This window comes from Fusarium odoratissimum, assembly GCF_000260195.1.
Source record: "Fusarium odoratissimum NRRL 54006 unplaced genomic scaffold supercont1.1, whole genome shotgun sequence".
In the NCBI taxonomy this organism is placed as follows: domain Eukaryota; kingdom Fungi; phylum Ascomycota; class Sordariomycetes; order Hypocreales; family Nectriaceae; genus Fusarium; species Fusarium odoratissimum.
In genome coordinates, this window is record NW_022158687.1 from 3,644,130 (window position 1) to 3,657,243 (window position 13,114).

Below are 13,114 nucleotides of genomic sequence, written 5' to 3' on the forward strand. Positions count from 1 at the left end.
CTTCATCTCACTACAGTAACCAAGTCTCTTCAACCTACCTTGTTGTCATCATATTCACCCACTGCATTTCTCCCAAACATCTTTCACGATGCAGGGCTCTGCATCCTACCCTGCTGCTCTTGGGAGCAGCAAATGGATCGCGAGCTTCCTAGCTAGGCACCGATATGACGATGGCATCTACGCCCGTACTTCTACCAGTAAGTCGATACCAATATGTTGTCTTCTGTCACGTCGAGAGCATCATACTGATATTATGGTAGGACCCTCTTCGCCGCAAGAAGTCAAATTCCGTGACTTTGTCAAGAAGAGTAAAGCTGAGCTGAAAAGTGAGCTTCATACCCACCCGTCAAAGCATATCAGGAATATACTAGATCATGTACTAACTGGCATTTCAAGATGTATTCTCTGCGAATGAAAAGAAAAAGTCCGAGGAGGGCGTCGATGGTATGGAACTGAGTACTTTGTTTACCTATTTGCTCAACTAACCTTTGCCCTTCTAGAACTACGCAACGCGAACGACACCGGCCCAGAACGAAAGAACAAGAAACTATCCTGGGCAAAAATATTCGATACAAAGTCAGGAAACAAGCTTCATAAGCGAGCAAAGTCCGCTCCGGGTGACATTCACGTCCCACATCAGCTTGATCCTATCACCGAAGTCGGTGAAAGTAGGGAGACACAAGTCGACCTCGTATCTGCCAACACTTCATCACGAAAGCCTGTTGGCGAGAACCATCAGTGCTCTACTAGTCGTCAGACGGACGGCGACGACGTGTCTGTTTTGACAACATGCACAACTATAATCCAGCAAGCTAACCTTCAGGGCGTCTCTGAAGGGAACGCCCGTGATGCCGCTACCAACGATGAAAGCATCGCGATCGGCGGGCGAAACTGTACATCCAACCTAGCCACGCATCTCAGCAGTGGAAACTCAAACAACACTGAAGACGAATATCCTTCTCAAGAAGAAAGCGACAACACATCAGATGGCTGTGTAGCCTCAATGGCACGTTACGAGCTTCTTACATCTCAAAGAGAATACTTTGTTGCTCTACAGAAAGATATTACTCTACAGAGAGAGAAGGCTGAGCGAGAGCGCATTGATCTACGGACATACATTACTAAATAGGAAAAGGATGTTCGACCGGAAGAGAATGCTCGACAGGAGGAGACTGCTCGACAGGAGGAGAATGTTCTACAGAACGAGAACCCTGGGCAAGAACAGACAAACAACAACGATCTCACGAGTAAATCGTCGTCAAAATTTTCATTGAGATCTGTCTTGAGCATGTTCATGGGCAGCGACGGGTCTGATGAAGAAGCAAAAGCCAAGAGTGATGGGAACAGAAAGTTGAAACGCAAGGGCCGACTATCTCCTCGATTGAGAACACTGCTGATTGGAAAGACCAAGTCGGAATCTTCTACCAAGAGCCATTCCCAATCCTCCTCGCAAGATCTCAGCCAGAGTGATGCGCAACTTGCCAATCAAATTGTCGAGTAAGTATTCTTTGCAGATGTATTCAGCGTGATCGAGAACACTAACAGCAGTTTTACAGGCAGGATAGAACATTCAAGGGCCTTGATTGGAAGCTTCCAGTTGGGCAAAACGAAATGGGCCAGCTTATTCGAGAGTTCTCTGGCGACCTCAACACTGCCACGCAGGAAATGGTTCACAAGACCCCTGTTTCCCCAAAGACTCCAAGCCTCCAGTCATATCCGTCAAAGTTTGATGTTTCGATGGACCAAAATCTCCTCCCTCGGCCTGCAATGGCTCCGGCCTTATATTCTCACGACCAAGGCCACAACCAACAAGTGCGCAATGAACCCACCAGCAAAGACGCTCTGGTTGCTAAGGCAGTTCACATGGAGAACAAACAGGCGCAGCTTGTTGAAATCAAGACTCGATCTGACCGAACCATGAACCAAGATACTGGTGGTGACGCCAACCAGAATCAAGTTGCGCAAGAAGTTGGCCGATCAGGCAAAGAACCAGTCGAGCGTGATACAACCAACGGTAAGTTTCCACAAGTCTTTTTCTCGTACAAACTAACGGCTCCTAGACGTTCACCCACCACGGACCTGGCAGCACGGAGGAGACCCTGCAGAGGTCGAGACTGTTGAAGAGGTAAGTTTGCTGTGGTATTGGCCAAGACATAACCGAGATCAGACGTCTGACTGTCAGCTGGAGGCATATGCCCGCCACCGAAGTTCTCTTGCAGTTGTTGATCGAATTCGTAGCGTAGGGCTGCTTGGACCAAACGTCGATGAAACGAAATCGATCGCCGCAGACGAACCGAAAGAGTTGGACGAACAGCGATTGCTGCGAGAGATGACGGAGGACTTTGAGCTCCCGCCCCATAAAGTCGCCTTGAATGAATCTTTGATCGCCGCCACGAACAACTCTCAAGTTATCCCGAGTGTCGAGCATCAGAACACTAACCTTGGGTGCGAGGGGCAGAAGACCCCAGAACCAAAGGTTGAGCAGACTGACGATGCCAGTGACCAAACTGAGTTGATCCTGACAAGAGCCAGAAGCTCGGACAGATTCGTCCCTGAGGGATTGTATTATCAAGAATCAGTGGACGGCGAATAGTACTACGCCGCCACTGATGACATGGTATCCATGTTACAGGGATTTGAGGAGGAAGAACTCCCAGAGGACTTTACTCCGGGACAACCAGCCACGGAGGCTTTGATGAAGGAGCTCGAGATAGATAGGCTTGGCGGATTTTTCACAACCCTTCAGAACGTCCGGAACGAAAGCCCTGAGCAATTGATTGGTAAGTTGACACATGCTGCTCTCTCTCATAGACTTGCTAAATTGCATAGCTGCTCGCGATCCTAGAGCTGTAGTCACTTGGCGAGATGGAATTGCCGAGTTGACCTCGAACGGCGGGATGATTCGTAACGACAAAGCAGAACAGCTGTACCAACAAGCTCCTTCAACTGCCGGGAGTGACGGAGCATTGTCTGCCATGACTTACAAGCTAAGTCGTGTAAGTATATTTCCCTTTCTGTCTTTCAGTCTTTGATGCTAATATGAAACTCCAGGCTGAAGTCAAAGCCGCCCTCGCGCACCCAGAAGCGCCCGTCATTCAGGGCTGTAAGCCACGAAGGGTTCTCACCGAATGCGACCGTATCCAGGAATCTATTCACATAGATTCCCTGGCAAAGAACAAATACACCTCTCAGATGCAACCGGCTATGTCCCGAAACGAAATCATCCTCGACGAGTGGGATCGAGCAGATGCAGTAGCCTGCATACACAAGCACAACCAGCAGCAGAAGCTGAAGCAACAAGAGGAAGAGAGCGAGGAGGCAGCTCGTCGCCGACGTCTCAAGATCTACCGATCTGTGGAAAGACACATCGTCGAGGGCCGGCGCCTTGCGGTCAAAATCAATCGCGAGGCGACCGCCGCCTTTCAAATGTGCGAGCACTTGGATGAAGAGTACGAGAGGTTGAGGGGGCAAATTCTCCGTTATGCCGAAGATTGTGGCCATGATCCCACTGACAACCTGCAACACGCCGTCGATCTTATCCGAAAAACGCAGCAGGAAGAAGAAATCACGTACCGCAAGTATGAGGGGTGTGAGCCTGCGGATCCTGAGAGCCCCGAATCCGTGGTGGCTGCTCACTATGGTCGCGATTATCATGAAATCGCTGGTAACCATGTCGATAAGACCGTTGATCCAACCAACGAGTTCTTTTGATCTCCCACCAACAGAAATGGGAGACGACGAAGCAGAGAAAAGGTGAAAGAAAGAAAGACAGAAAGACATCTACTGCAGAGAGCCCATCTGACAGGAAGATCCCCTGTTTATTTGAGGCTCTCTTTAAACTACTTGCTTACTTACCACAACATCTCCAGAAGTCACACGATATCTCGACAGCTGGCTCTACATTGGAAACCAAGATTTAACAACCCTACATAAACAACTTGGTGCAGCTATTTAGCGCCCACAGATACCTAGCTATCTCCCTTTTTACCTATTGCTTTTGCCATGAAGTGCAAGACTATCATGATGATACATACCATGATACCCACGATGGGCATACGCCCAAACACGACTTGACGCAGCGATGAGCGCGCGCGCTATTGGCTTTGCCTTTGGTTTGCTTTTATACTTTCTTTTCCCTTTGCGATGTTTGTCTACGAGACAGACCTACGACGATATGGACCAAACGCCCCATCCACTTGCAAAGAGTTGAGACAACACCTACCAATTACTATCATATGAACTTTTGTTCCTACCAGCCACGATGTTGAGATGAGAGGGCATTAAGCGGCCCAAAACCTCAGAAGAGTCCTACAGGATACCGAGCACCGATGGAAGGACGAAGATGAGGATTGCTTGTTTGATTTGTTGGTGATTTTCTTTTTTTTTTTTTTTTTTTTTTTTTTTTGGAACTGTCTAACTGTTGGTCAATGATTGCTGCCCTAAGCTGAAGAAACTGAATCAAGATTGTTAAACCGGCTCTGGTACAGATTGCTAGACTCTGGATTTGAGAGGATGTCTTGGTGAAGAGTAGATACCAGAACCAGACAGATTAGAATCAGACAGTCAAGACTGATTCGTTGTAGAAATTGCTCCTGGTGAAGTGACGCGTGCTAAAGTCTCTTGATGTGAAATAACTATGCTTAGTTATATCATCACCAACGATCCTTTGTGATTATTTGCCTTGAGATCTTGTATTACTCGGTCATTAATTCGTTATCCGCAGGGTATCATAAACAGCGTCCCAAAGCCCCCATCACGCCCCCTCGTGCTTCACTGTAGTATCGCCTTCTTCTTCATGATGCTCCGTCTGATCAGCCTGTTCCGTCTCGCCTTCAGCCTTGCCATCTTTGTCCATGACGTTCTCGAACTGCGACCATAGTGCCTCGACCGAGGAGAATTCGTTGCCGACCTGTGCATCCATTTCTATTAGCTTGGTCCTCTTGAAAAAGACTGTTGTTCATACAGCAGTGACTGCCTCGAGAGATCGGTTCAACTTGTTGATATTGGCCAAGACGTGCTCAAAGCTCTGGACAGTATAATGTTAGCATGAACGCTATTGACTACGGGAGACATAACGTGCCATTGCGATCTCGCCAATCAGAGCCTCACGCTGCTGCTCGAAGTACGACTTCTCGTGACCGCCCATCGCGGATGCTGACCTTGAGTGGGAGGCCATAACGAATGTATTTCTGTGTGTCCTTTGAAGGCTGTGGAAGGCTGTCGTTGGTTTCAACGCGTTGCGCCGGCGTGAGGAAGTTTTGGCGGGGTTGTTTACTTTACTTTGCAGTGGGTATTTATTCTAATTGGTGGGGCTCGGCTCATGAAGCTCTTGAGCCTCTCACGACACACTTTAACAAAACATCAAAGCGACGAATCAGTAGAAGGGACGATACCAGGTTTGCTTGCATTGTCAACTTCACTTGTCCAATTAATAAAATCAGTTACAGTGTAGGTATATAATTTACATAACACTCAGACCGCTCATGCTGCATAGCCTATCGCCTCAGTTGCGCCAAACTCATGATAGTGCTCCTAGAATACGAAACCTGTCTGACTTCCAATGTATGAATATAAGTCATCCGCATATCGATCTACCTCCTATAGTGATCTGGATGCCTTTCGTACTCATGTGGTCTCAGTCCTCCCCTCATCATGTCCCTTGGGTCTCTTGGATCTCCCCTTGGGTCACCTCGAGGATCTCCTCGAGGATCTCCTCGTGGATCTCTTGGATCATGGCCGGGATAAACAGGTGCTCCTGGCGGAGGCTGGGGTGGCCCGCGTGAGTCATAGCTACTGATGGGCGTGTAGCTGCGGCCGGGGATCTCTCGAGGCGGGCCAGGGCCAGGAGTAGAAGCATAACGTGAGTATGGTTGCGGAGGTGGCACTGACTCTGGGCCACGCGACACTGTTGGTGGGTAGCGTCCTTGCATCTGATGCTGCTGCGGCGGCATGCCAGGTCCACTGGCAAAGTAAGAATTACGGCCATCGTCTCTCATGGACATATGGTGAGCTTGCTGAGGCGGAGGCTGTGAAGGTGGTTGTGATGGTGCCCAAGATGGCGCTGGGGTTTGAGGCTTGGACGAGGGATGTTGCGTAGGCCAGGGTTGTTGCTGTTGCTGCTGCGGTGGGGGTTGAGCATTTGGTGGCTGTTGAGATGCCCATCCAGGCGGCTGCTGCATGCTGGAAGGAGGTTGTTGAGGCGGCGGCCATGAAGCCTCGCGGCCACCCTGGGGTACTTCTCGTGCCCGAGAGGCCGATGGATGAAGCGCGTATTGCCCTCCTGGCGATCCGGCATGGGCTGGTTGGCCTGCTGCAGCATATGAAGTCGGATATCCCTGGTTCTGGTACTGAGGAGGCCCGGGGGGTCCAGGAGGTCCAGGAGGAGCATATCGATGGCCACTTTGTGGTGAGTTCGTTCGGCTGTGGCTACTGGGTTGGTAAGGATTCTGCCTGTAGTAGTCCCTTTCTGCTGCTGCTTCTAGGGAGACCCCGATGGATGCCCTCGAACTGCCCATGTGCTGAGGCTGAGGGGAATCCGCATATGTTGGCTTGAGGGATGGCATTACTGGGGTTCCTCGACCGTAAGGAGAGTATGACTCTGCCTCGCCCCGTCGCATCTGAGAAGGCGGTGCTGGCCCTGGGAGCGTACGGCCCATGGCCTGGGGCGGAGGAGTAGGTGATGGTCTGGTAGGAGTGCTAGTCACATCACTGACACGCTTGGGTTGTGGAGGAGGATCGTCATTAAGCAGGGACATGATGTTGAGACCTCCCTTACGAGGCTCTGCTGGACGTGGCGCCGCTGCCGGTGGTTGAACTGGAGTGCCAGCTTGGGGTGTTGCCGAGCCATATTGTTCGTGCATCGAACCAGATGACGGTCTATGCTGGAGAGCAGACATGGGGCGGCTGGATGGAGTGTTCATCTGAGGTGATCGAACAGGGGTTTGCTCGCCCATCAGGTTTCGTACCGGCTGCACAGGGACTTGTTGCTGCATAGGAGGAGCATAAGATGGAGGGCGTCCAGGCTCTTGCGGTGGCCTTGCCAGCGGCTGGCCCCCGAGACTTCCTTGTTGACGATGCCCAAACGGTTCGTAGCGATGCGGCTGTGGGGTCACTTCAGGCTCCTGCTTGACCCGTCTTTCTGACTGTCGAGCCAGTTCGAGCTGCTCCTGTTCGAGCCGCTGTATATCCATCTTTTGACGTTCCATTTGAGCATTGTGTTCAATCATAGCTTCGCTCCGGGCTGGCTGTAGAGGCTGCGCGGCAGCCAGAGGCCGCTGCTCCCGTGGTTCCGAACCAGGAGGTCTAGAGGAAGCCTTCTGTGGAAGAGGTACCCGGACACTTTGCTCGCGGTCACGCTCTCGCTCGCGCTCGCCATCGGGAAATCCGAATTGCCGTACAGGTGCTCTCAAAGGCCTTTGACCTGGTGACATAGTCTGAGTTACTGGCTGGGTTGTTGAATGCTGTCCAATAGGCATGGGTTGCTGTTGGGGTTGGACAAGAGGTTGCTGCGTAACAGGCGCTTGGGCGATGGGGCTGCCATACATGCCAAAAGGTTGACCACGAGGGGGTTGAACTGATGGCTCCATCTTGGGTTGCGACGTCTCTCCGTGCAGATCGATACCCGGGGCAACAGCCAACGGCCGGGAAGCTGCAGCTGAACTGTCATATCTCCTTCCTCGCCCTCCTGTTGATGGCTGTGGAGGATCGGGCAGCTTGTCGCCTATAGCTCTCTTCCTGTCAGCATCCTGGACAAGCACCTCCCACTCGGCCTTGCCCTGATCCTTTTGACGGACGAAGTAATTTTTCACCTATCGAGCGCATTAGTAGTGGGCCTACGAGAGACAGTCAGAACTTACCATAACTGCGGTTTTAGAGCCCATATGGGCTGCGATCCCTGTCCAATCCGAGCCGAACGAGCGCAGGAGGTGCGGGAAGTCATTAGATTCAGACACGCTCCAGTAGCTAGATGCCTGAGTAGGCGCTTTGCGCTCTGACGGCGGGTGGGCTAGGTTGAATGTAGCCATTGCAGGCTGAGGCGGTGGGTCAGGCCGAAGTGAAGGCGCTGCCATGACTTCAGAGATGGAGGATGGAGCAACTGACTGCTGTCGTTCGAGGGTTTGGATAGGCTGTTGTTGTGGTTGTTGCTGCTGCTGCTGTACGGAGAAGGGGAGCTGCATACCAGCAGGGTGCTGCTCGAACTGACCTGGGAGACGATGGGACTCGGCGGTTGGAAGTGGAGTTGAAGGACCGTCGGTATTGAGCGCTCTGGAGTTTGACCTCGATCGTCCCTTGCCAGGCCCAGGGGCTGCGGCCAACGTCTGGTTCGCCTTGGCTGCCTTGGGCTCCTTTTCCTTCGGGCCTCTTCGCCTCTTTCTTCCATCCACTTTCTCGGGATGGTCGACCTTCGCGGACCCGCCACGTCTACCAGGTGTCGCATTAGGTGTCGAGTTCTCTGTGTCAACTGGCGGCTGTTCGAAGCCCCATGTAGGCGCAGCCGCTCGTCGTGGTCGTCGCCTCTCGCCATTTTCTCCCGTGTCGTGGTTCTCTTCCGTTTCTCCGTCTCCGTTGCCTAGTTCCGACACCAATGCACTAGATCGTTGCTTCGCTTTGCCCTTTCTGCGCCTCTTAGGCTGCTTCTTGAGTTTCTCCTTCAGATTAAGGTCCTTCTTGTTCATGTAGTAATACTGAATGCAAGAACCGAAATCACGATGCGGAATCGCTTCGGCAACCCGACCCCATTGCTTAGGTGCTTCCAAGTATCTCTTCTCAAACAAGCCGGCTTCTTCCTCAGTGAAGTTATTAACTGGAGGCAAAACCCGCCATGCTGATACCAACCGGTCAACAGGCGTGAATCCGCTCTTGTCGAGGTATTTAGTATTATCCTTCTCTTCCTGGTTCCAAATCATGTTCGGAATGATGGCTTCCTTATCAGTGCGATACTTCTCCTGCTGCATTCTAAGTTCGCGCTCTTTCCTCTCCTCGTCCTCGCGCATTGATGCTTGCAAAACTCGTTCCAAATCTCTTTCGGTTGCGAAACGACGTCCACGACCACTTCCTTCATGTTTTGGCTCAGGCGTTACGGTGCCTGTAATTTCAATGCCTGTCGACACTGAAAACTTTCCACGACTTTTGACAGCCGCTGGATCATTCGACATTGTAAAATCTAGGTACCGTTCATAGTTGTCCTTATAGATCTTCCTGTCGTGGTCCTGTTCAGCCGACTTCTCCAGATGCATCTTGTCGAGGTGTTCGACCACAAAGTCGTCCAATGTAATGCTGGAGTCGAGGGTCTTTAAGAAAGCACTATCTTTGTCCCAAGGCATGCAGCTGTAGTCAGGTAGACTATCGATTGGAGGCGTGGTCATATACTGTCGAACGGTATCAAGGTTCATAAAAGAATCGTCTTCAGACTCAGTCTCGTCGTCGTCGACCTGTGACGGCGTACTAGGCGGTTTCGATGCTGTTTCCGTCGTTTGCAAAACTACATTCGGGCACACCACAGAAACAGGAGCACCTTCAATTGCGACCTGTCTATGTCCAAGAGCTTCAGCGTTCTCTGTTAGATTCTCGGGGCGAGGTTCAGTAAAAAGTTCTGCAGGTTTCTCCGAAACAGCATCATCTGGTTTTCCTGGAGTAGGCTCAGGGAGGGCTTCGGTTGGCTTTTCCACCAGGGTTTGTGTCGGCTGTACACCATTCGCCTTTGCAGTTATGTCAACTGGCTTGTCCTTGTCAGACTTCCCCTTGTGAGAATCCTCGCACGCCCCCAGAGGTGTTCGTTCTGTCTTCTGAGGCTCAAATGACTCTGTAGGCGCAGTCTCACTTACTATGGAAGGCACATCCATGACCTTCTTGTTGGAAGGAGATGGTGGACTTTCAGGTGCGACTCGATCAGTCTCAACAGGAGGCTCGTCGATATCCATATCTCCTGACTTTGGTTCAAGTTCAGGTGCAACGAACATCTCGGTATCCTCGTTCTCTGCCTTTTGTACAGGTTTCTCTGCATGATTCTCTTCCGTTTCTTCAGCAGGCTTTCCGATAGACTCTTCGACGGGTTTCTCGACGGGGTTCTCGATACGTTGTTCGTCAGACTTCTCGACATGACTTTGATCGGACGTCTTGTCAAGATTCGGAGCAGCCTCTTCGTGGGAACTGTCATCGAACTTCTCGCCAGCTGCCTTCGCAGGATGTTCGACAGGTCTTTCGGTAGTCTCCTGACCAACTTGTGCCGAGGATTCTGGAGTGGGGGCAGCTTCAACAGGCTCCTCAGAACCCTTGACTTGAATAGAATGCTCAGGCCCAGGATCCAGCTCGGCCTGTACCTCCTGATGCAGTTGCTTTGGTGGTTCGGAATCAACTTTGTCCGCGCTGTCAACCGCGTCGGCCATTTCCACATCTTCCTTCTTTGCCTGCTCGTTAGGTGTCGGGTCATGTATCTTTTCAATGACGCGCTTATTCACTGCCTCCGGTAGTTTTTTCACCATTTTGAGCAGTCCCTCCCCTTCTCCGATTATCTTGACCATTGAGCCGTGAGACAGAGCAGCAAACCGGGCCATGACTTGAGTTGGTAACTTCGGCTTCTCCAGTTTGCTTAGTTCAGCCTCGGTCTTCCCAATCTCCATGTCGAAATAGTCGGCCATATCATCATCGTCGTCAGATTCGGAGTTCTGCTCCACAGGTGCTGGTTTCGGGGGAACTTCGAACCTGACCGCTCTGATTATTGGTTGCGAGCGCTTTCTTCGGGGCGCTTCCTTCGGAGCTTCCCTTGGGTCCCTTGCGCGTAGTTCTGACTCCTGGCCAAATCTGGGCATGTTCTCCATGGTAGGTGAAGGGCCAGATCGATAAGAATCCCGTCTGGAAGCATTAGTAGGTCGTGTATCTCTATCCATCGATGCCCTTGCAGATTGAGACTCCCGTTCGGACTTGACGGTTATTTCTCCAGGTTCCGCGCTATAATTAGTTCGCGCACGATTATCGTAATGGGGTTCCGACTTCGCATCGCTACTGCGTGGCCGCCTTTCATCATCGTGATAATGATCATACTGGGAACTACCGCGGCGTAAGGGTGGTCGTTGTTGCATAAAGCTTGGTGACCTCATCAACTTAGGAGAGTCAGGCCCCTTCTTTAGATTGGGATTGATCCACTGCTTGCTAGAAGGCCTTGGTGGCGGCGGCTGCTGGGCTCTGGGACCAACTGGAATCGAGGGGCCATCATGCATCATGCCTTTACCGAGACCGACTGACGGCATTGTTGGGTCGTGTCCCGCTGACGGGGGGCGATCATTGAAAGCGCGGGGGGCTGTCGGCGGGATTTTTGTTGCAGCGCTGGCTGAAACATAACCCTCTCCAACACTCAATCCTCGATTAGGAACGGGTCCGAAAGCAGATGCAGAAGGCGCGGCAGGAGGCGGTGATACCTCTTTGCTGGAAAGTCCCGAGTCGTGTCCGGCATTGGCACGAGCCTCTAATTTGTTTCGGAACAGTTCACGGTCGCGGGGGTCGCGATCGTCTCGAATGTCTCGTCGGGTATCTGGGTCAGCATAGCGATCCATCCGGTCCATCCGGTCCCTGTCATCACGGTCTCTTCCCCAGCGACCTTCCTGAGACCGACTGCGCGGGTAGCGATCACCTCTATCATCCATATAAGGCCCTCTGCCGCGACCTCGCTCCGAAGACCAGTCACCCCTCCCACGACCTCGTCCTCGGTGGAACCCCCCACCGCGAGGATAGGGTGCCATGCCGAACTGGGGATCGGAAGAAGATGATCCTGCCGAGGGAGGTCCTCCATCTCTTGAACCGCGTCGAGATCTATCTGCATCTACTCCCAAAGGACCATCGCGGTCTCGGAAATCTCTTGTTGGTGACCTTGCACGGCCAATAGGTGAGCGTCGTGATCTGAAATCTCTTGGCTCACGCCACTCTCTATCGCGCTCGCGATCCCGGTCGCGTTCACGGCTTCGATCATCATGGTACCGGTCACGGAAATCGATGTCTCTATCTCGACCTCGATCTCGGCTGTCGTCTCTTGAAGACCATCCACGACCGCGCCCTCGCCCACGACCACCACGAAACTCTCCTCCAAATCCTCCGCCTCGAGGGCCACTAGGCGCATCGATCAAGGCTTTTGGTCCGCGAGGTGGTTCGCGTCGCAATGGGTCACCAAAGTCACGTCCTGGCTGAAACCCGCCATTACCTGCTCGGGCGTCAGACGGTCGGCGTCTGTCTCCGTCGTTGTACTGCGGAGTTCGGTCAAATCGGTCAGGCGAGCGGTCACGGGGTGATCTGGACCGTTCATAGCGTGAATATCTTGAGGCCCTAGATGGACGAAGTCAGCATGAAGACAATCCCGCAGAGGGCGAACGGCGTAGGGACCGACTCGTGCGGTGATATTTAGAATCTCTCCTTCGCCGCATGACTAGAATTGAAGATTATGGGATGGGGCGATTGTTCGTACATTTCTCAAAGGCTGCAGGAAGCCCCAAGGAAGTGGTTATTTATAGGCAGCCCATGCACCCAGTTATGCAAAAGTCAAAATTATGACACCGAATATCGTGCGCCACGTAAAGCTCCGTAAGTTTAACACTGAAGAAATTGACTCGTCGAGATTTACTAAACTTTCGCAGGTCTTGTGTCGCCGTGTCGTACCCAGATCGTTGACGTCGCGTCTCGGTTACCAAAAAACACCCTTAATCCGTCGAATGAATGGGGTATCAAATAAGAAGTCAAAACAGACGTAGAACTTATTAGCGTTATTATATGCGAGCACCGTGTCCGAGACAAGTAAATCGCGATGAAATGAGGGTCGATATGCAAAGGCGACAGTACCTTTTGCGACAGAGGGATGGTTGGATGTAGGTTGAAGGTTTGAGGATCGAAGTCAAGCCTCAGGCGTGCATTTGGATCCTAGGGGCCTAAGCTTAAGCGACCCCATCCTGCAAATTGGAATGGACACACTGTCGTGTGGCGCTTAGTGGTGGATGGAAGGGCTCCTCAGCGAATGTCCAGGGGCCTTGACCCAGAATTGCCGTGAGACGCTAGACCCCAAATAGATCTGCCAGTCGGAGGGATACATGCACGCCCACTTTTTGAAGCCCCGATGGACCCCGCCGTTTTTTTC

General features: G+C 52.0%; 5 protein-coding genes across 5 annotated transcripts; 2 read left to right on the forward strand and 3 right to left on the reverse strand.

The window, feature by feature from the left end:
• Window positions 1–88: 88 nt before the first annotated feature.
• Window positions 89–1,129, forward strand: FOIG_01277 (uncharacterized protein; the record flags this gene model as incomplete). The annotated part of the gene is made up of 4 exons (XM_031198057.1): window positions 89–197; window positions 261–326; window positions 397–444; window positions 501–1,129. The coding sequence occupies 4 exons, from the start codon at window positions 89–91 to the stop codon at window positions 1,127–1,129; spliced, it is 852 nt and encodes a 283-aa protein (XP_031073824.1).
• FOIG_01278 (uncharacterized protein) lies at window positions 1,089–2,801 on the reverse strand. Its single transcript, XM_031198058.1, has one exon. The coding sequence runs from the start codon at window positions 2,426–2,428 to the stop codon at window positions 2,057–2,059; it is 372 nt and encodes a 123-aa protein (XP_031073825.1). The 5' UTR covers window positions 2,429–2,801; the 3' UTR covers window positions 1,089–2,056.
• FOIG_01279 (uncharacterized protein) lies at window positions 2,615–3,777 on the forward strand (the record flags this gene model as incomplete). Its single annotated transcript, XM_031198059.1, has 3 exons — window positions 2,615–2,780; window positions 2,830–2,996; window positions 3,052–3,777. The coding sequence occupies 3 exons, from the start codon at window positions 2,615–2,617 to the stop codon at window positions 3,709–3,711; spliced, it is 993 nt and encodes a 330-aa protein (XP_031073826.1). The 3' UTR covers window positions 3,712–3,777.
• Window positions 3,778–4,527: 750 nt separating this feature from the next.
• Window positions 4,528–5,262, reverse strand: FOIG_01280 (uncharacterized protein). Its single transcript, XM_031198060.1, has 3 exons — window positions 5,081–5,262; window positions 4,964–5,026; window positions 4,528–4,909 (listed from the first exon to the last, which is right to left on the reverse strand). Exons 1-3 carry the CDS (start codon window positions 5,174–5,176, stop codon window positions 4,754–4,756), a joined length of 315 nt encoding a protein of 104 aa, XP_031073827.1. The 5' UTR covers window positions 5,177–5,262; the 3' UTR covers window positions 4,528–4,753.
• Window positions 5,263–5,366: 104 nt separating this feature from the next.
• On the reverse strand, window positions 5,367–13,091 carry FOIG_01281 (uncharacterized protein). The gene is made up of 3 exons (XM_031198061.1): window positions 12,452–13,091; window positions 7,857–12,312; window positions 5,367–7,808 (listed from the first exon to the last, which is right to left on the reverse strand). Coding segments are annotated over exons 1-3 (6,675 nt in total). The 5' UTR covers window positions 12,454–13,091; the 3' UTR covers window positions 5,367–5,591.
• Between the last annotated feature and the right edge of the window lie 23 nt (window positions 13,092–13,114).